This window comes from Rutidosis leptorrhynchoides, chromosome 5 (assembly GCF_046630445.1).
Source record: "Rutidosis leptorrhynchoides isolate AG116_Rl617_1_P2 chromosome 5, CSIRO_AGI_Rlap_v1, whole genome shotgun sequence".
Lineage (NCBI taxonomy): Eukaryota > Viridiplantae > Streptophyta > Magnoliopsida > Asterales > Asteraceae > Rutidosis > Rutidosis leptorrhynchoides.
Genome location: NC_092337.1, coordinates 291,439,465 through 291,460,954, shown reverse-complemented (window position 1 = coordinate 291,460,954; position 21,490 = coordinate 291,439,465). Strand labels below are relative to the sequence as shown.

The window sequence follows — 21,490 nt, the reverse complement described above, 5'->3', positions numbered from 1 at the left end:
GGTGCTAATAAGTTATAAGTTTGATAAATGCACAAGGTCCACTCAACATACACAAGCATATATAAGGGAAACCGCAAGATATAACCAAACATATACGAATAAGGTAAGATAGATGATAGAAGTAGCAAGATGGAATCAAAATACTTAAATTAAACCATAAAAACCACTAGTTTTACATGAATCAAAAACCAATGTAACTTAGGCATATGCCTTTACATAAACAACAAAAATGGAAATAAATGAGAATTCTAAGATCTAGTCTTTCTTAGGTGATGGAGGCTTTAAATGATCCTTAATGTACCCCTTGAAGTACACTACAAACTTCTCTAATTTCACCAGTGCCTGACGCTGTCGTAGACCCTCTTTACATCGCTGTTCGTATAGTCTATGCGCTTCTCCATTATAGCCAAGTGATCGCGGAATGAATCTCTCATAGTTTCAGTGCGACTCTGTAGGTTCATGAAACCACACCGAACCAGAGCATGTTCATACTCGGTATAGACAAACTCAGAAGCCTTAGGCTTCTTGGATGAACTAACATCATCAGTAGTAGGAGTCTCAGGCTCCTTCCTCTTAGGTGAGGAAGTCTTGGCAGCAGGAGGTTCAACTTCCTCCTCAGAATCATCTTATAAACTGCATAACCCCAAGACCATCATAAGTCGGATTAGCCTCTTCATTGGCTGGCTCATGTACTTCATCCTCCTCAGGTTCGGATTCTTCCTCGGGTTCCCCCTCGGAATCATCCTCACCTTTGATATGTTCTTCAACAATAACCTCATCATCATCACCTTCGTCATCCCCATCATAGTCATTATGAGGCTCTTCCTCCATCAGTGAGTGTGGTGGAGTGGCAAGATGGTACACCGGAGATTCCGGTGGAGTAACTGGCTAGTAAACGGGTGAAGTCGGGGGAGAAGCCAGTGCTTAAGCTGGAGTGTGAACGGATCCCTCCATATCAGATTCTTCGGAGTCATAAATAATGATCGGGTTGTGGCTCGACATCCTAACAGAAAGGAAAGAAATGAAGTTAGAATGTTTCTAAGGTAGACGTAAAGGCATGGAATAAGATAATAGGGAAAAGCACTAAAATCTTAAATCATGAAAGGTTATAGTCCTATGGACTGCTAAGGCACCTAACTAACACATAAGACACACTTAATATGCAATCCTGGTTCTCTATAACAAATTGTGCTCTGATACCACTCTGTTATACTCCCAAATAGGGCCAGGGGTAAATATGACTTCACAGTATCACAACACAAGTATATATATATATAAGCGAGAACGACTCTAAATGAGACATTTTATAAAATCAATAATTGAATTTGCAGCGGAAACGAAAATGTTTTACATGAAATGTTTAACAAATGCTAAGTTCTAAAATATGTGAACTCCAATGCATCAGCTAGCAAGCAACATAGGGCAGCACATAAGCTAATCTTCACCTGAGACAAACATGCTTAAAATGTAAACACAATGGTTGAGTGAACATCGTAGATTTATATAATCAATAAGTTTTTAGACCACAAGATTTAGTTCAAAACATCAAAAATATCAATATGTCATGAGTTATAATATCGAGCTAAACATAAACCCCTAACACTACACGTGTGTCGGTAATCATTATTATGTACCCCCTTGACGATCGGTCAATGGGTAGAGACGTCACTCTTAATAGGCCTACTCACAATAATTAAGCTTGCAACATTTCAATTCCAGTAATTAACGATATTATGGTGGGGATTTGCATGTAAGAATACAAGTTAACAATAGTCTCATGAAGTTGCATATCAAAAAGTTTAGGCACTTGTGTCTAAATTATAAATCATTTCAAAAGCAAGCATGTGTCTCAACCCAATATTTATAAAATACATTAAAATATGTAAAAGCGGGGCTATGAAGTTCTCCTTAGTAGCACAAAATAGTTATTCCACAAAAGAATGAATTGAACGGAATGGACGTGATCGAGATCTCAACCTAGAGATAGAATGTATGATCAGATATTTCCTAATAGACATAACTATAATAACTATACTAACGATGACAATTTTCTAAAAGAATTTCCATTTTCAGAAGGTTACTACGTATGGAAAGTTTCCACTCATAGTAACTTTCCAATTATAGAAAGTTTGGGTTATAATCTTTAGCAAGACGTTGTACAACTTTGCTCAAACCTCGTTGCTATTAAGTAAGTCACTCTGATGATCTGTTGTTACCTGGCGCCCAGGACTCTTGACTAGAAGCTAAGTCTTAGCATTCGAGATCCACAAGCGGTTTCCATAATGGCAACAAGGACCACCATAGGCCGTAAGTAGCACTGAGGTTCGTATAAAGTGCACGTTATATTTCAATTATAGCTTTCACTTTAAGTTTAAGTCTTAATCTATATTATTATTATATTATATTTATTTATTAGTGACTCATTATTTATTTTTAAATTATACTTATAATTATAGTATTAATAGTTACCCTAATTACTTATTAATAATGTGTTACTATAGTTTGTATTATGAATACTTATTAATTTTTAATTATTATATAATAACTAAAGTATTTTATTAATAATTAAATATAATTATCATATTTATTTATTTATTTATTTATAATTTATAATTATCTTATTATATTTAATTACTTTTAAATTAGGTAAACATCTAAAATAATATCTCTTATTTTTCTACTGATCAAAATAGATAAGATAATCTTATAGAAACGTTAGATAAAATTTTATCTTATTTAATATTTAATTATGTATTTATTTCCTTATTTGTTTTCGGTTTACATCTAATACAAGTTTAATTATGGAATAAATATAAATTTGATGCAAAAATATAATTTTATAATTTTTACAGATTCCTACAAGTTTATCAAACTTAGAAAAATTTTATATCTATTTTTATTATTATCCTATGTACTTATTACGAATTTTATCCCTTTTACAAGATTAATTACTAAATAATTTGTATTTAATTATAAATAATATTCCAAAAATTACAAATATTATTTTATAAGTCCTAACACAGTTCCAAATAGTTTTTATAAGTTTATTATTATTTTTGATGTTTTACATAATTTCTAACCTTTTATTTATATTTATAATAACCAAATAATAAGTAAATATATATTAAATACCTATAATAATATATAATTCAAATTTTCAACTCCAATAACTTTTATAAACTAAATACATTCTGTAAAAATTATTTTTAAAATTTTTTATGTGTTTAGATTATTTAAATCCAATTCTTTATACATATATATACACTGAATACATATACTAATGAAAATAATTATTCTATACATCAAAATAATATATAAAAATATGTTTTACCTTAGAATATTAATAATAGAAGTTTTCATCAGTAGATATATATTTATTATATTCGTTTTCTATTTATTCCAATTTTTATTGATTTTCGATTTACAAAAGCAATATTAATCTATATAAATTCGAATTTAATTTTTATAAAATATATACTAACTTGAATAATTAAGTTTGATACTCCACTTTACTACAAAAATAATTAAATAATTTATTTAGCCATTTTCTTATTTTTTATAAATAATAACTTATACCATATATATATATATATATATATATATATATATATATATATATATATATATATATATATATATATATATATATATATACTTAATAAACTATTTTTAATTAACTAAAAATATAAAAATGAATTAATAATTAGTAACATTATTTTTCCTAGATCTTATATTACGTATTAGTAATTATCATGCACAACATATAATTTATAAGGCTCGTTATATATTTAATACATATTTATTTATGTATCGGCTGAAAAAGAACAACAAACAAAATTTTTTAAAAAATATAAAAACGAATTTTTATTCTATAAAATCAATTTTTATAAATCCTATTTTTCATGCTAATAATTATCATGCAAAGGTTTGGATTTAATTAAGCTTGTAAAATAAAAATAAAAAATTGTTGTTGCTGTTGTTTATTTTCAGCCGAACAAAAAGAAAGAAAAGAAGAAAAAAAATCGAAAGAAAGAGGAAAAGAGAGAGAAAAAAACTTACAAGTTAAAATTTTAGGGTTTGTGAAAGAAGCTCCCAAAATTTTGTGATGAAAAATAATGAGGTTTGATGGTCCTTTTATAGTTTTTCAAATACTTGGGGAATAAGTAATACAAATAATTTAATTTTCTTTTTTTATATAAAATATGCGGCCGCCTCTTTTTATTCATTTATTTATATTTTTTTATTTATTAAATGGAACATTCTAGTATTGTTTTGGCGTCGATTTATTGGCGACTTGACTGCCGCTTAGTGGCTAAATTGAATTTCAGGCTTGATTTAAAACCCATGGAAATTTGATTTTACCATTTTCATGGCGTCTTCTTTTTATTTATTTTTATCATGTATGTATTTATTTTATTCACTGTATTTATTTATTTATTTCATTTTATTTAAAGTATTTTCTTTATTTTTTTCTATTCTTATTTGTTTTTGTTTTATTTTATTTTCTTCTACCTTTTGGGCCGGAGGTCCTCCTGGAAGCAATCTCTTTACCCGTCGAATAGAGGGAGGGATGACTTTCCCTACTCTTGTGAGTGTTTCACTCGGGGTGGAGAAATGATTTCTCTTTATTCTAGGATAGAGGAAGGATTGTCTACGTCTCACCTCCCCCATACCCCATACATGTGGGATTGGATATGTTGTTGTATTCTAGTATTGTTTTGCATTTTGCTATTTCTTTTTATATATATTTATTATTCGATTTTTTATATATATATATACATATATATATTTTCGGCATATATAAGTACAAGTATATTTTCTATAAATTTTATACTTATAACACATTACTTATTCATTTTATATATATTCACATAATTATATATTCATTAACATTTTATTTATATTATATTTATATTATATACAAATTTAAATTCATAATATATACCTTTAATAATTATAATAATATTATTAGAATTAGGGTTTATATTTAATATTTAGGGTTAGGGTTAGGGTAATATTATGATCATTTAATACAAGTATTAATTACAGTTCGTTAATCGTAAATGGATAACAATCCTAAATCGAATACACAGAAGGACAAATGAAAACCCTAAGGGTATTTAAGTCATTACAGAATGAAAAAATGAGGGTTGTTATACACTATAATACAATGACTATGTTTTAAGACTACTTAGGTTCTATATATATCTCTCCTCTATAGAACCTTCTATTTAAGCTTTATTCACATTAACACTATCTAATTTTGGGGTCCTAACAGTTTCAACACGAATAGTTAACTCTGTATCGAGGTTCGTGACTTATCAATAACATAATTGAAAACTACGTTCTATTAGTTGAAAAAACGAGTAAGTTTAAAGCGTAAGCAGAAGACATTATGGAAACATCACGTTTCGCGTTTACAGCTCATAATCGTAACTTACACCATCATAAAATACACTTAAAGGTAACCACTCGCTAATCATGGCAAATTTATCTAGCATAATAATAATGGAAGACATTATGAAAGATAGATAAGGGATAAAATAACGGTAGATTAGACGAATTCCAAATTTACAAAAGTAACAACTTCTGATGCACCTCCAAACTTTTACAGACTTCGTTTACGTGCTAGCTCTAGGTGATTATCGCTAATCGACAATCTTATTACAAACCTAGAGAGAGAAAGCTAGTGAGATAGTGAGATTGTAAGTGAGGGAAGTGTGTGGAAAATGGATGACAAATGGGCCTTTATATAGGCAAAAATCTGGGTACTGGGCCATTCAACCAAGCCGTACATAATGGGCCCAGCTATTCAAAGTGGTCGTTCAAACAGGTCGTTCGTGGTTCAAGCTGTTCAATTGGGCCGTTCAAGTGGGTTGTTCATCAGGCCCGTTCATATGTTGGACGTTCATTTGGGTCGTTCAACAGGGTTGTTCAAAGAAGCCATTCAGCAGACCAAGCCGTTCAATCAATCCGTTCATGTCCTGATCAGGCTCTTTGCTTGGTCGTAACTTGGTCACCGAGATCATAATTTTACTTTCATCGTTTTCGATCTAATTTCTTCATTTTATGTCCCTTTTTCGATTCCTCTTACATCATCTTCGTAATCACTTGTTCTACCAAATAAAGTATATAAATGCTTAAATCTTTGATAAAGTTCATCAATTGATTATATTTAGGGTTAATATCGAAAGTAAAAATGTGACATTTTAGCCGATATCAAATATCCTACACTTAGACTTTGCTTTTCCTCGAGAAAATTTTTAAATTTTTAAGTTTCAAGAAATTTTTTGAGGTTTCCTTTTAACAAACCAAGAGGCTTGTGTTTTATTATAAGGGTGCAAATAAGGCGACTCCTCTTTATTAAGAGTAGAACTATTTATGTAGCATGAGGGGAGGTTACATGACTTTGGCTACCTTACTAGCGAGTCACTCAAATCACTCAAGTGTTTGAGGTTCCCTATCATTTTACGAAATGAATTCGCTTAGGCTATTTCCAACACAACGTCAGCTGCTTCCGTCAAATTACATGGATTCCAATGTGGCACATGTTTAACGCCCCTAACGCGGTGTCAAATTTTGATGCACCGGGGCGTCAGTCAGAAAATTAACGGATCAAAAAAGGTGTGTCAAACTTTTTTTTTTCAGTTAATCAGATTTCGCCACATATTTTTGTATATTATTAATTAATATATTTTGTACTCAATTACCAATAATATTTTACCACATCGCCCACCACAAATTTGACACTCCCCTTTAAAAACTTCATTTCTTGACCTTGTCACATCACCAAAAAGTACATCACTTACCTTTGACGTAACGGTTATAATTAGAAACAGTCTTAATAGACTCAAATTCAACAAAGGAGTGTTTTGGTGAATTTTCCTTTAAAAAAGCTTACTATTGATTGCATTTTATCTTATTGTACATTATAAATAAATATTATAAATATAAAATAATTATATATATGTGAATAATTATTCTTTAAGTAAACCTCTTGCGACACAAAGTTCTATCGAGTGAAAGAAAGCTATTACTAAAAGAATACATTGTACTTCAAATCTTGATATAATAATACTACCTATACAAACAATGGCGAAACTCGAATTTAACGTTACGGGTAGCATTGTGCAATAATTAAATATAGTAATAAAAATTTTGTTAAAAATAAAAAAGATATCCGTTATAAACAAATAAATCATACGACTTACAATCTTACTTTGTAGATGAGTTTTTCCAAAACTATAATTCAAGAAAATATTTAAATTTCTTCACGCTGATCCACAATCTGGTTGAGTAACATATCAATAGTAATAAAATTAAATCAATTGCATATTAGTATTTATAAAAAAACATACTGAAAAGAATTATTTAAGCCAATATATATTGGGCATATTGAACCAGGTCTTCCATAATATTATCTCCTTTTTATTGTGATTGGTGATTATCAATAAATTTTGGCTTCAAAAAATGAACATTGTTCTTTTTGGACTCATAATTAACCTAACATCATTGAAATAAAACCTTATTATCAATCAATCCAACATAATTTTGGACTAAAACAATTCCTTCATTATAATTAAATTTTCAGTGACATGATATTATATATAATAATAACTACAAATAATAGTATTAAACATAAAACTAAATGAATCACAAAGATAAATACAATCTTAAATATACTAGTTATTATCATAACTTTAAAAGTTAATATTATTATGATATATAGGGTTGAAAATAAATTGGAAAGAAATAAAAAACTAACCTTGCATAGTTGCACTTGAGTTTCGCACGAGACGTCAGACGATTTAATTCAGTAAATGTAAGGCCACTTGCAACCATCCGTGACCCACCTCCGCCACTGGCCGCCACCCTCTCACTGCCACCACCAACAACCCGCCACGAGACCCCTGCAACAGCTCTAACGAGCATTTTGGTGGGGCCCACATAATTTATTTGTTTTTTTTTCTTCATCTTCTTTCTCATTTTCTTCTTCTTTCTTTAATTCCTTCATTTTTAATTTCTCCTTTTCTTCTTCTTTCTTTACTTCGTCGGAGTTCTAATTTTAAGACTCAACTCCGGTCCGACCTAATTTTGCGATTAACAGTGCCGGAAAGCTTAGATGCACTGCCGGAGTTTCATTATTTAACGAAGATGCTTTGGATGGCTTTAATCGATTCCTGCAACACCAGAAAGTGTTTAGATGAGTTTGTAAGGTTGTTGGTAACTACCAACGATGTATTTATTTATATTTATATTTTAAGTTTTAAATAATAATAAAAAATGGGTAAAGTGGGGTGGTGAAGTTTATGATTGTGAGGGTTTAGTGAAAGGAATGTTAAAAGGTTTGTGTTGATGTGACGCTGATGTGGCAGTGAAAATATATGTGAAAGAACTGAACGATTGCAAGTGGCCTAAGGTGTGAATGAATGTAGATTTAGATTATACTCCGTAATTAAATAACTGAATTGGATGTGGATACGTTTTATTTAATTAACTTGTTGAGGTTCATATGGACTTAAATTAAAATGGGCCAATTGAGAAAGGCTTGTTAGTTTTAATAGACATAGTATAAACACAAAAATTATTATATATAATCATGGGTTTATTAAATCTGTTGAGGGTGTCATTGCCACTTTTGCCCACCCTATTGGCTCTGCCTATGTATACAAAGGTGTCAAAACGGATTTTGAAGGTGAGTTGACAATTTACCTTCAAATCTGATAGTATTAACTCGGAGTCAAAAACACAATTTTTCTCTCAAAAACCCCAAATTTACTCCGATCCCTTCGTGATTGCTACGGGTGATTTTCAACAATGAACTCAATCTATGTAACATTTTTTAATTTTATTACGCATTATGTAATATACATCGTATTAAACTTTGGACGAATAAAGCCTGGTACATCTACCTCGTGAATCCTAACGGGTAGTTACGTGAAAATCTATGTATTACCTTTGAGTTATCTATTATGCACGTAGTTAAGTTTATTTCAAAGGGGAGACTTCGCATGAAAATGGTAAAACTTATGGACACATTTCTCATTTGCGTAATTTATGTGGTTCTGGATGGAAGGGCTTTGCAAGAAATTCATTATCCTCCTATAGGTGGGAACTCTCTTGAGTTCTCTTGAGTGAGTCGTTAAGTCAGCATGAACATTTTCTACCTAATGTAATAAGACTAGGCGTGTATGTGATCGACATCGTCACTTATCAATATTTTCTTCTTTTTACGGACCTTACAAGGTTTTTTTTCCTTCGGTTTTTTAGTTGAACTCCTACACTAATCTAATACACGTCTATTAGTTGATGGAAAGTTACACTATTATTCTTTGGAAAGTTACACTATTATATACAAAATCTCCTGTATATGTGATCGTAGTGGGACAAAATGTATATCATACCACAAAGTTTCAGTATGAACAAAATAAAATGTATGTATATTAGTGTTTGCTTACAATAATAGTCTTCAGAGTTGTCACAACAATTTAATTTTATAAGGTCATAATGTCAACCACACTTTCTTGCATCAATTTATATTAAGTAGTATCAAATAAATACCTATCCTAAAATAAATGTTTAACGGGCTTAAAAATATGGATATAGTTCTAAAATTAAAGTATTGGATTTTTTTTAGAGAATAATTTGTACTAAAGCATTGTTAGTACGTTTTGAATAGGGGATATGAACCAAGTTCTGATGGTGGGGACGATTGATGGATGAGAAAAGAACAAGTGAAATGGAGTAAAAGGTTGGACGGGCCCATGGTCCACAATTACATGGACATATGCGGAATGGTCCTTTTCTAACCATATGGACCGGGTCATTAAAATACACCCTTAAATGCCTCCCACAATCTCATCATTATGTCCAAGTCCCCACCACCTTTACATCTCATTTGCTTCGTCATTTTAATGTATGTTACAACGTCCATAGAAATTTGGTTCAACTTATATTGGTTTTCGGGAAACAACAAAACTTGATAGAGAATGTAGCGATGTTATGAAGCAATTACATATTACATATATTGTCCAAACTTACGTTATTGGAAAAGTCATCACTAAGAACCTAGAGATTAGGACTCTTGATATTTTTGCAAAGAGTTCTAAAGTTCAAATCTTGTAACGGTCATGAAAAGGTAAATAACAATTGCAGATTAATTTGATTAGGCTACATACATTATAGTAAAAATACTCAAATTAACGGGGGAGGGGGCTTAATTTTACTCAGATGTACGTGGTTCAACAGAGTTATCTCGTGACGGTTTCTTCTTTTTCTATAGTCTACACGGGATATGCTGCTAGTAAGATTTGAACATTAGTACACGAGATGTTAGGACACAAAACCACTATGCCATCTTACTTAATGAAGAGTAAGAAACTTGTAAATGTGGATGTACAAAATATGGTTTCTTCTCTTTCCCTCGAAGACGACGTTTATTTTACTCATATTTACATGATCAAACAAATATTTAGTGGTTGGGGCCCTGAGTTCTTTGCAAAAGGTCTCGGGTTCGAATCTCATCTAGAACGAATATTTAGTGGTGGTCAGAGATCAGTTGAAAACAATCAGAGAGTAATCCCGCTGGGCTGCGTACATTAGGATATGGGGTCGGATTACTCGCCCTCCCGAATAGTCCGAACAGAGAAAACTTTCTATATTTGACTCTTTTTGTACATGTTATGCTACTAATGAAGTTTGAACACAAGAACTCTTTATAAGCATGCTAGAACGTAACTACTAGCTCATTTGCAAGATGTCAAAAACATTGACATTACATACAACGTTAACTTTTATAAATGCTAACAGCATTTCACATAACAACTATTTTGGCTGTGAAATTTCTCATGATCAAAGTCGGAAGAAACGGCAACCAGTAGATATTCGAGAGAACAAGTTGAACGTTAAACACTTTAACTTGTAGGGTAATAATTGCTTTTTCGGTAAATAGCCCCAATCAGCGGCTAAAAAATATATAAACTGATATGAAAGATGATATATGCATTTGGGTATATGTATTCATAGGTATCTATGCTGCAACAACAATAACAAAATTTAATCCTACATATGTGGAGTATGGAAAGATAAAATGTAGACAATCATTCCCCTATCCTAAGATAAAGATATGTCATTTCTCAACCGAGAGTAGAACACCCAAGAGTAGAGAAAGTTCTCCCTCTCAGTGTTCTACGGATAGAGAAATTGCTTCCGAATGGACCTCCGGCCAATAAATAGGTTAAAAAATGTGTGAGAGTCATGAAAATGGTAGAATCAAATTTTCATGGGTTTTAAACCTGCCCGAAGTTCAATTTAGGCTCTAAGCGGCAGTTAAGTCGCCAATAAATCGACGCTTACTGTTGACTCGATTAATAGAGCCAAATATAAGTGTGTGTGTGTGTGTGTGTGTGTATATATATATATGTGTGTGTGTGTGTGTGTGTATGTGTGTGTGTGTGTGTGTGTGTGTGTGTGATATATATATATGTAGGGTGTAGGTAGATATTGTATGTGTGCATCAGTGTATGTATGTATACGTACGTATGTATATGTATATGGGTATGTACCTATATTAAGTGTTGTAATATGCGTCCGTTGTGACGTCCGTTGCCGCATTTTGGTGGCTAGCCCGTCTCCACTCAGTCCCGTCTTCTAATACGTCGGTGAACGGCCGAAAGTCGGGTAAAATGCGGGAAATGTCGGGTCAATGCCGGTCAAAAGTCAAAAACCGGTTAAATTTGGTCAAAAGTCGGCCAAATCGATTAAAATTAATGTAGTTTAGTGTTACTTTTTGTATTATAATAACGATAATTCCGATTATATGTACAAACTTGTCCACGAAGGTTTTTTGGCTTTGAAATATGTATATATATATATATATATATATATATATATATATATATATATATATATATATATATATATAAGTCCACGTCAGTCAACGTTCGTCTCGACCATGTCTCGATGTTTTAAGACCCGGCCGTTTCGAACCTGTCTCGCGCATGTGTGTGTGTGTGTGATTGTGTGTGTGCGCGCGCGTGTGTGTTGGTGTGATTGTGTGTCTCTAGGTGTGTACGTATGGGTTTGTATATGTGTGTATGTATGTATGTATGTATGTATGTATGTATGCATGTATGTATGTATGCATGTATGTATGTATGCATGTATGTATGTGTGTTTATGTATGTGTGTATGTGTGTGTTTATGTATGCATGCATGCATGCATGCATGCATGCATGTATGTATGTATGTATGTATGTATGTATGTGTGTGTGTGTGTGTGTTGTTTGTATGTATGTATGTATGTATGTATGTATGTATGTATGTATGTATGTATGTATCTTTTTAGGTATGTTTATGTATATAAGGGTGTATGTATGTAGGTTTATGTATGTATGTATATATGTATGTATGCTTATGTATATTCATGTATGCATATTTATATATTATTATATATGTATGTTTATATATTGTTATATATGCTTATCATTCATTTAGTGTAGCCTATCCTGTTTTTCTTGAGCTCTGTACAGTACACTCAGGTACATATCGATTTTCTTTTAATTTTATTATTGGTCGGAGGTTATCTGGAAGCAATCTCTCTGTCTTGGAGAAGAGAGAGGGATAATTTCTCTTCCTAGAACTCTTTCTCTACACGTGAGGAAGAATCGACTTCTCTTCTATTCTAGAATAGAAGAACGATTGTCTACTTCTCACATCCCCATACCTCTCAGAGATTGGGTATTATTGTTGTATTAAAGATGATATGTGGTAATGCAGCGTACTTCAAGTCCTGCAGTGGCTCTTAATTTATTGGTTGATAAGAGACCAATTAATTGATCTCCAAAAACTTACTAAATCATCGAATTGATCATCGATTTCAGGTCCAGAACTTTACTAGAAAACCATTAGGGTCTAACGCAGATAATATAGTGATTTTCATTTGATGAATACTGAAACATCGAATTAACTACTTAACAGTTAGTAAAACGGTAGAGTTCTCAATGTTGCTAATCTGAAACAAGATTGAATGTTACATGTAAAGGCTCCTACTCGCTGTCAAAATATTGAAGTTTGGAGACCATCTGAACTTGTTAATTCTACACATAACAAATAGAAAACATGAGATTTCATAGTTAAAAATTCACCTGTACATTTCTGAGATATTGCTACAACCAGTACAATCTAATCAAATTTCATGTAACTGATCATAAATCTTCATCTCCATCTGAACGTTGTAAAGAAGGCCGTTTCAGTTTTTGGAAAATATCATCTAGTGAGTCAGAAGAATCATCAAACCGAAGCAACGGAACGCTCTTTTTGGGTTGCATGTTTGACTTCAAATTATAAAACCCTAATTTCAATGATGACCATGTAGAAGATATTTTGGATGATGATGATGATCCTGCAGTGGTACTGGTACCGGTACTGGACGAAGAGTTTTCAGAATCAAGTAAAGGAAGTTTCACAGAGGCGATGTTTGTATTCGAAACTTGTCTTTTTTGTTCTCTAATGGCAGCATACTTGCTACTTATTGCTTCCCTGGTCCCACTATATCTACGAGCCTCTGAACTTTGCTTGCTACTTTCATTTAATAAGCTGCTCCTTGGTTTCTGAAAAGTATGTTACAAGCGTCAACGCTGATAGGGAAATGGAAATAAAGATATACAAAGTTGAACATACTTTGTTGCATACTTATTATCATTTGACCATTTAACAACAATCTATGGATTTCATCATTTTGCATAGATATAACTAAAACTCTAGCTAGAATTGTGCACAAGAAAACAGATCAGTCACTAGGTGTCAAAATGGGCAGACGGGTTCGGTAAAATATCAGGACAAGTCATGTCCAAACACTGAGAAGAATTACTTACTGTGCTACTATTTCCCGACTCTACGTCCATGTTTGTATTATCAAAATTTCTTGCCAATAGAACAACTTCCTCGCCAATATTGTGCCCTTGTTGAAGCCAAGCTCGTTCTATGTCAGCAAGCATAAATAAACGTTATACAGTTAACCTAGACTGTTTTACCTAAATAATAATAACAAAATTCAGAAGTCAATATTACCTTTTTGTATGATAATTAATCCTAATGGATCAACACCTTCAAGATCATCGGCTTCATCTTGGAATGCAATCCGTTTCCAATTTCCAAATATATTAAATATCCTGTGAAAGAAACCGCTTGCAACTAGGATAGTATATATAACCATAATAAGTGGATAAATTTTGTTGAATCCTTTGCCAAAGAACGGGACAGCATTATCGATGTTTCCCATTCGCTGCATCAAATCGATAATACAAGACAACATAAGTAAAGCATATACATATAAGGTATAAATGTATAAAGTTTCTTAAACAATTCCACAAGTACGCACCTTCTCAAAAATAGTCTTCTTATCCCCATTAAGGCTAATTAGATTAAGAAAATTAAACGAAACTGGAGGTGCATAGCGTGCAACCATCCTGAAGCGAAGTGTAATAATTACTTCCATTAAAGATCAAGTTATTAGAATTAGAATTATTGTTATATATATATATACACAAAACAGAAGAAACAAAAGCTTACGAGCATATCATAAGCAAGCTTACAGAGCTTGTGTGTCTTGGTGTAAATGAATAAAACGTCAGCATACCAATTTTGAATAATGAGTAGTATGTGCAAATACACATGTACAAAAGTGGAACAAATGCAATAACCTACATTTCAGATAGTTTCCAGTTAGAACCAAATGCCACCAACTCCAAGTATTACATGCAACAAAGTGTATGTCATGATGACATCTAAGTTGTTCACTAAGAAAAACATAGAAACAGAAATAACAATACAGCAGCACACGGAATTACTCGGCGATTGCAACTCAGGGAGAACTCGGTCAAACTTGGTCAAAATCGGTCAAAGTCAGCCAAAATTCGGGATTACTCGGCCAAAACTAGGTCAAAGTTGGTCAAAACTCAGTCAAAACCGGTCATAGTCAAAGTTGGTCAACATCAGAGTACTCCCCGAGTTGCCAAGTACTCTCTAAAAAGTCCAGAACGAGTGGCTCCCCGAGTAGCGATTTTTGCAACCTTGCAATACAACATGGAAAAATTTTATACAAATATAAAAAAAATAAAAAATCGTTAACTGACATTTACCTGCACAAGGATTTCTTCATTTCCTACCGAGTTTATTAAAATGGAGAAAAGAGATAAATCAACACCACTTGGCAAGAGAGTTGCCTCAGCCAAAAGAATAGCTGCTGACATGCAACCAAGAAGAATGGCAAAGAGCTTTTGGAGTTGCCTCCACACAAAGCATCGCCATATTAATTCTACAAGAAGCAATAATGATATTTTCAACAAGAGCATAAGTTACCTTACAAACAAGTTTTGTATAAACATTTAGGTTATTAGACCATATAAAATACCTAATGTATCAAGATAGTTTCCAAATGTGCCACTCCTTTCAGGTCTGAAGCTTGAAACAAACTTCCTGTAACAAACTAAAAACTATCACCAACAATTTTACATTCATAATGATATAACAAGAAATAGAAGTGAACATACAAAAAGTAAATGTAATAAAAATAGAAAATATTAGTAAGGTCAATTTCTTTTTCTTACCAAATAAAAATGCAAGCAACAAAAAGAATAGGATTTATACTTAACAGGAGGAGCAGTGATGTTATCTTAAAGACGTCTAACATTCTTACTATTACGTTCGTCTAATTTTTTTATTTATATTTTAATAACCGACGTTTCTTGCCTAACTCTACTTACCCTAATATAATTAGAATCCATTCGAATACTGGATAATATTTACTATATTTTATAGTCATCTGTTCATTCCAAGAAAGCAGATTGCCTTTGGTATTTTATTTCAAAGATTTACAATCCAGAATTACATAAACTGGGAAAAGAAAAGATAGTGTATATTTCAAAACGTACCACCCAGTCTCGTTGTATCGTTCATAATTCTTTATTGTGTCTTCTAACTTGAGGGCTTCCATGACATACGTCAGATACTGGCTGCAAAGAACAGAAAAAGCAAGTACTTCGTAATTACATCAAGTGCCATTTTTAACGTTAAGCACCTGAATTTTGCATCATAGCTGGCATTTGTTTCTTGATAAAATAATAGCTGATGCATAAGACATACATAAAATTCAACAAAATAGCCAAAGTTTTATACAATGGATGGCAAAAAAACTTTATGCAACATTCAATGACATAGGTCTACTAGCCTTCATTCCAATGTAATAGGGGTAGATGTGCATGACACTAAATATCAAACAAATAATAGGATCTGACAAAAAAAATAAAAAAAAAATAAAAAAAAAAAAACACAAACAGTGATTAACTGAAAACTTATAACATAATCACTTCACTTTTATTTCATCTATACTTCGTATGACCTCAAATTGACAAAGATATCTTTACACAAAGAGGACCATCACATGTATCATATTATACAACTTTGAAGCAAATAGATCTTTTTGCATATTAGAATCTGTAGTTATGTGTCACATAATTAACAAATCACTTTTAGAATCTTATTGAACTATGGAGTGGCAGAAGTATAGGTAAACTTGTTAGTGGTATTGGTAGGCCTATGTTGATGGACAAAGTTACTTCAGAGAGATGTTTGAGTAAAAGTGGAAGACTAGGGTTTGCTAGAGTTTTGACTGAAGTAAATGCAAATGATGACCTTCCTAGCTTTGTCGAATTTTCCTATCCTGTGATTGGTTCTTTTCCAGCCAAAGTGGGTAAACTTGAGGTGACCTATCAATGGAAACCGCCTTCATGCACTCATTGCAAAGTGTTTGGCCACTCTTTTAATACTTGTAAAATTAGGCCTAAAACAGAAGATGAAGTATCGGCACAAGTGTTAAAAGACGCTTTGAAAATCAACAATGATGGTGAAACAGTTGATTTAAATAACCAGTGTGTTGAGGACGGCTTTAAAGCTGTTGGTAAGAAAGGAAGGGTTTTTCAGAAGTTGAATTTTGATAATAATAAAAGTCAAAGGCAGTCAACCGAAGCAAAAGGTATCAAGCAAAATGCAGTTAAGAATAATTATGGTATTAAAGACAATATTGATGTGGAGGAAACAGATTGGAATGTGGAGTCCCAGAAAAGTCAAAATCATAATGTTTTGAGGAAAGGAGATAAAGGGAAGGGCATTGATGGTGAAGGTAATAATAAGACATATTCTAAAGATAGAATTGAAACAAACAATCCTTTTTATGTATTAGTAGATGATGAGGGTAATACTGATGGTAATACTGATGAGATTATAATTGAAGAATCTATAAATGATAAATTTGATGATAGGTGGAACTTACGGAATTCAGAAAAAAAGAAACTAAAAAGTTATTTGGATAAACATAATCCTCCAGGAAAAGAAGTAATCGATCAATGGCAACCACACGAGTTCAAGTATTTTAGGACTCAATGGATTGCTGCTGGATTTGGTAACTTTGATAAAGATGGCATGGTTATTGGCGATTGATGTTAAGTTTGATAATAATGCTCCGAAATTAGGGTATTCATCTTGTTAGTTTCTTACTTTATGTCTAGTATAGGTCCTCGAGTTTCACTCAAATTAGTGTTACTCGTATCCGGTTCAATCTTGTTACTTGTATTGTAATCCTCTTTGTATCATTTCCTTATCAATAAAATTAGCTTGCTTTTCAAAAAAAAAAAAAACTACCTCCTCTTGTATTATTATGTGAAGTCCTCATAAAGTATACATATAGAAAACAAACATATATTCATTATACTTGTGTCTAAATATATGCCTTACAAAAGGACCATGTAGGCTAATCTAAACATAATGGTAATTTTAATTACTATGCACAGTTATAAACTTTGATAATCTAGCATTTTTCGCAACATATACTTGAGACAGATAGATTCCTAAGTCATTATTCAACTTTTCATTAATTGAGAGTTTCCAGATGACACTCCGAACTAGCTTCAGCGAAATCAAGCTAACTATATCATATATTATAGGTAAAAGCACATTCAATAAAAAAGGAAAGCCATACTAAATGCAACAGATGCACAATAAAGACACATTGTATAAGGGGATGCTCCAAATGGGGTAACGTTAATGGCCTAGTCATCATACACCTAGATGCCATGTCATATTTTCCAAATTAACAATCTATCTATACTTCTTAGAAATGAAAAACCAACAGCATGTCGTAAAAACTTCTGACATTCTCTACACCTACAACTTACAAGCAGAAGTAAACAAACTGTCACATCAAACTTAAAGTTTAAATAAGTGGAGATCTATGATCGTTATGCAGTTAGAATAATGCTAGTAACTGCTAAACAGTTACATCAAGCAGAAGACTGAAATTATGAATTCACAAAAAAAAACTATGTAGCAAAGTTGCAATTAGCATAGTTCAATATTGACGTATACCTTTTATATCTGTAATATTCCTCACGAGCTACCTTTAATTGGCGTCTCAATGTCGCCATAGATTTTTCATCTGTATCATAATCCATATCATTTTCCCCTAAACGGCCTCCTTGTGGCTTGAAGTATGGATCTTCATGCAACTTCAAGAAAAGAGTAGCAATCATGTAACAAATTACATTCTCCAAATGATGTCAGTTATAAAAGAAGCAAACATACCATTTGATTTATCATATCGTCAATAATATTCATGTATGGCCTAAATGGGTCCCTTCTGGACATTTGTTTAGATGTTGTCTGAACCACCTGATATATGTTAAAGCTTCAATGACCAGAAAACATAAGGTAAAATGGTAAAGAAGAAAAAAAAAGGTCTACCAGTACTTACAACTATGGCATTTGATAAGTGTTGATGAGCCTCATCGAGCTTCACAGCCATTTTTGCGATTTTATGGGAAAGAACCTTTTGGCGAGTGGTCCAGTCAGCGTTCTTCCAAATGGTTTTTGGAATCTCACTCAAGCCAAAACCAAGAAGAAATACACCAGTAACAAGTCCAAAAGTATTAGAGCATGCCATGGCTAGACCCAGTACACCTCCACTCCTATATGAGGAACAAAACAGATATAAACACGCATTGCTCATATATCAGGTGGACTTGCCTATTAAAAAGTTTGATAAAAAGATAAAGAGTGATACATATATAGAACGCTAATAATGAGTTTGATTGTGAATGTTGATGAACTTGTATTACTTTAGGGTACTATTCTTCTCAAAATTAAGTTACTTGCAGTCATCAGAATAATGATGCAGTTCATGACCACTATGTGACATAAAATAGGTAATCAATAGCGTAGAAAGATTTACATCTAAAGAAACAAACCAATCTTTTCGCATCATTATGAGCAAGATAAGCCCAACGAGCCCAATAAATCCCAAGATTAGATAGAAGACTAAATTCACATGGATGCTAGTCTTCAGTCTCTCTTTCAAAGTAAAATCTCCAGCATCTTCAAACCCCTGAATCAAGGGCACTACTAACCTGATCAAAAATTAAATATGTAAGAAACATCATTATCTAAACATATTTATCCATGACCAAGCAGATATATAAAATATTTACCGAAATTTACATATATAGATGGAGTAAATCAAAACAAGATACAGTCTGACCGTACCAAGTAAGAAAGAACGTACTCCAATATGACCAACTCCAAAAGAAAGAGATACCTCCATTGTCATGACCGATAATTGTCTGTGCACATATAACAAAACCAAAAAACTTCTATTCATAAGAAAAAAATGGAGGTCAAGTGAATGTTGCTAGCAATTCAGTAAGACTTACTGATGTTCATTGAATCTTGTAGGTCATTAGTTGATGTTAATGTCGTAAGCTAACCATCATTTGTAAACTCGGATTAATAGTTTATTAGAGAGTAATATTTTTTTTCGAAGGGATCACCAAAGGAGACTTAACCACCCACGCGTTCATCTCCCACAGTTGCATAACCCGTCACCAACTGCTACCCAGGAGGAAACCCGGCCCAATCCGAGGACATGGGCGGTAAAATCTCCCTCCCCACTCCCCCGCAACGCGATGTGCGGAAGGCACCTTTGGGTGGAATTCAAGGGTAAAAGGACAACCTTGTGTGCAATGTTGCACCCCACGGGAGTCGAACTCCTGACCTCTCGCTAAGAGAGTCAGGCCACTACGACATGAGAGAGTAATATTATTACTATATTTTTTTTTTTACATTCAACACCTGTTTACTTGATCATCTTCAAAATATACACCAAAAACTCGTGTTTCAACTTCGTTTCATGCTAATTAATAACGCATACACATAATTATCTCTCATTTACTTAATGATGATAATATATGGATTCTATCTACTTGTATTATTATCATAATACGGAAATCAATCAATCGAAAAATGGAATTAAAGAGATAATAATAGTAATTTACGGAAGAAATGTCAGCAGGAACAAGAATAATGATGGAGATTGAGCAGAACCAGGTGTAACCGACGGTGAACAATACATAGCGACTAACATCAGGTCCAGCAAAGTATTTGAGTGTTACCACAACCATGCCTAGGGTTAACGGAAACGAAATCAGATAGAATAACCACATAATTATCAACAATTGATCAATTGATGATGATGACGATGATGATGATGATGATCTCTGATCGACTTCCGTGGGAACTATCGATGGTTGTGGAGACGTAATTTTATTGTGCCAGACCTGTTAACTACGGTGTTTGGCGACGTTGGAGTGTTAACGGGGTTTACTATTTTTTTCCCCATAAAAAATATTAAACACAAATAGGGGTTTCGTTCGGTAGGTTTATAGTTTACGTAGTTTATTCGGTTTGGTTTATTTTGTTTTCAACAATATTTTTGAGAACTAATAACCGAATCAAGTTTAACAAAACCAAACCAAACCAAACCAATCCAATCAAATAAGATATCGGTTTACATGGTTTGGTTTCGGTTTAACCAATTTAAAACTCATTGATAAAAAGGTTTGTAGTTTTATATCTTTTGAGAAAAACAAACACATTAATTTACATAAAAGGCTAAGATCCACATTGTAGTTTTAGGATTGAATTGCGTTTGATGTCATCTACAAAATAAACAAGGTTCTTTTAGTATCAAGTTTAAATAAACTTGTATCATATTACGCCGTATTTCATATTAAAAATAATACTATTTCGTATACACCTCGCATAACATCAAGTTTTAATACTTTTATAAAAAGTACGATAATTAAAATGACGATAAGATATAAAATAAAGGAATTATGCTTATTTAAACTTCCATAATCATGATGTTTGACGTGTTGATTTTAATTTATTACCGTGGGTTAATTGTCCTTTGTCCTGAATTATTCGATATGTCCATATGGTTTTGTCCATAATAGTCCATCAGTCATAAATATAAAGTGCGAGAGTCTTCGTCAAATTATCCTTATACCCGAAGTCAAATATTCCAACTAATTGGGGATTCAAACTGTAACAAGGTCTTAATACTTTGTTTAATGAATACACCAGGTTATCGACTGCGTGTAAT

The 21,490-nt window shown here is 32.5% G+C and overlaps 1 protein-coding gene across 2 annotated transcripts; it reads right to left on the bottom strand.

Moving 5' to 3' along the window:
* Window positions 1-13,002: 13,002 nt before the first annotated feature.
* Window positions 13,003-20,680, bottom strand: LOC139846843 (uncharacterized). Of its 2 annotated transcripts, XM_071836383.1 has the most exons (14): window positions 20,382-20,680; window positions 19,594-19,670; window positions 19,299-19,457; window positions 18,806-19,019; window positions 18,637-18,723; window positions 18,421-18,560; window positions 15,933-16,013; window positions 15,413-15,477; window positions 15,141-15,316; window positions 14,572-14,702; window positions 14,381-14,468; window positions 14,071-14,284; window positions 13,875-13,981; window positions 13,003-13,610 (listed from the first exon to the last, which is right to left on the bottom strand). In XM_071836383.1, the coding sequence occupies exons 1-14, from the start codon at window positions 20,547-20,549 to the stop codon at window positions 13,206-13,208; spliced, it is 2,112 nt and encodes a 703-aa protein (XP_071692484.1). In that variant the 5' UTR covers window positions 20,550-20,680; the 3' UTR covers window positions 13,003-13,205. The 2 variants fall into 2 exon arrangements, with proteins under 2 accessions (XP_071692484.1, XP_071692485.1); XM_071836384.1 differs by lacking the exons at window positions 19,594-19,670; window positions 20,382-20,680 and having other exon boundaries at window positions 19,283-19,420.
* Between the last annotated feature and the right edge of the window lie 810 nt (window positions 20,681-21,490).

Excerpts from the sequence above, each read along its gene's own strand:
- LOC139846843 (XM_071836383.1), bottom strand. The coding sequence starts at position 20,549 with ATGTGGTTATTCTATCTGATTTCGTTTCCGTTAACCCTAGGCATGGTT. Across the intron at positions 15,317-15,412 it reads AAACTATCTTGATACATTAG|AATTAATATGGCGATGCTTT; the intron begins GTATTTTATATG and ends TGCTTCTTGTAG. Across the intron at positions 13,982-14,070 it reads ATTAATTATCATACAAAAAG|AACGAGCTTGGCTTCAACAA; the intron begins GTAATATTGACT and ends TTGCTGACATAG.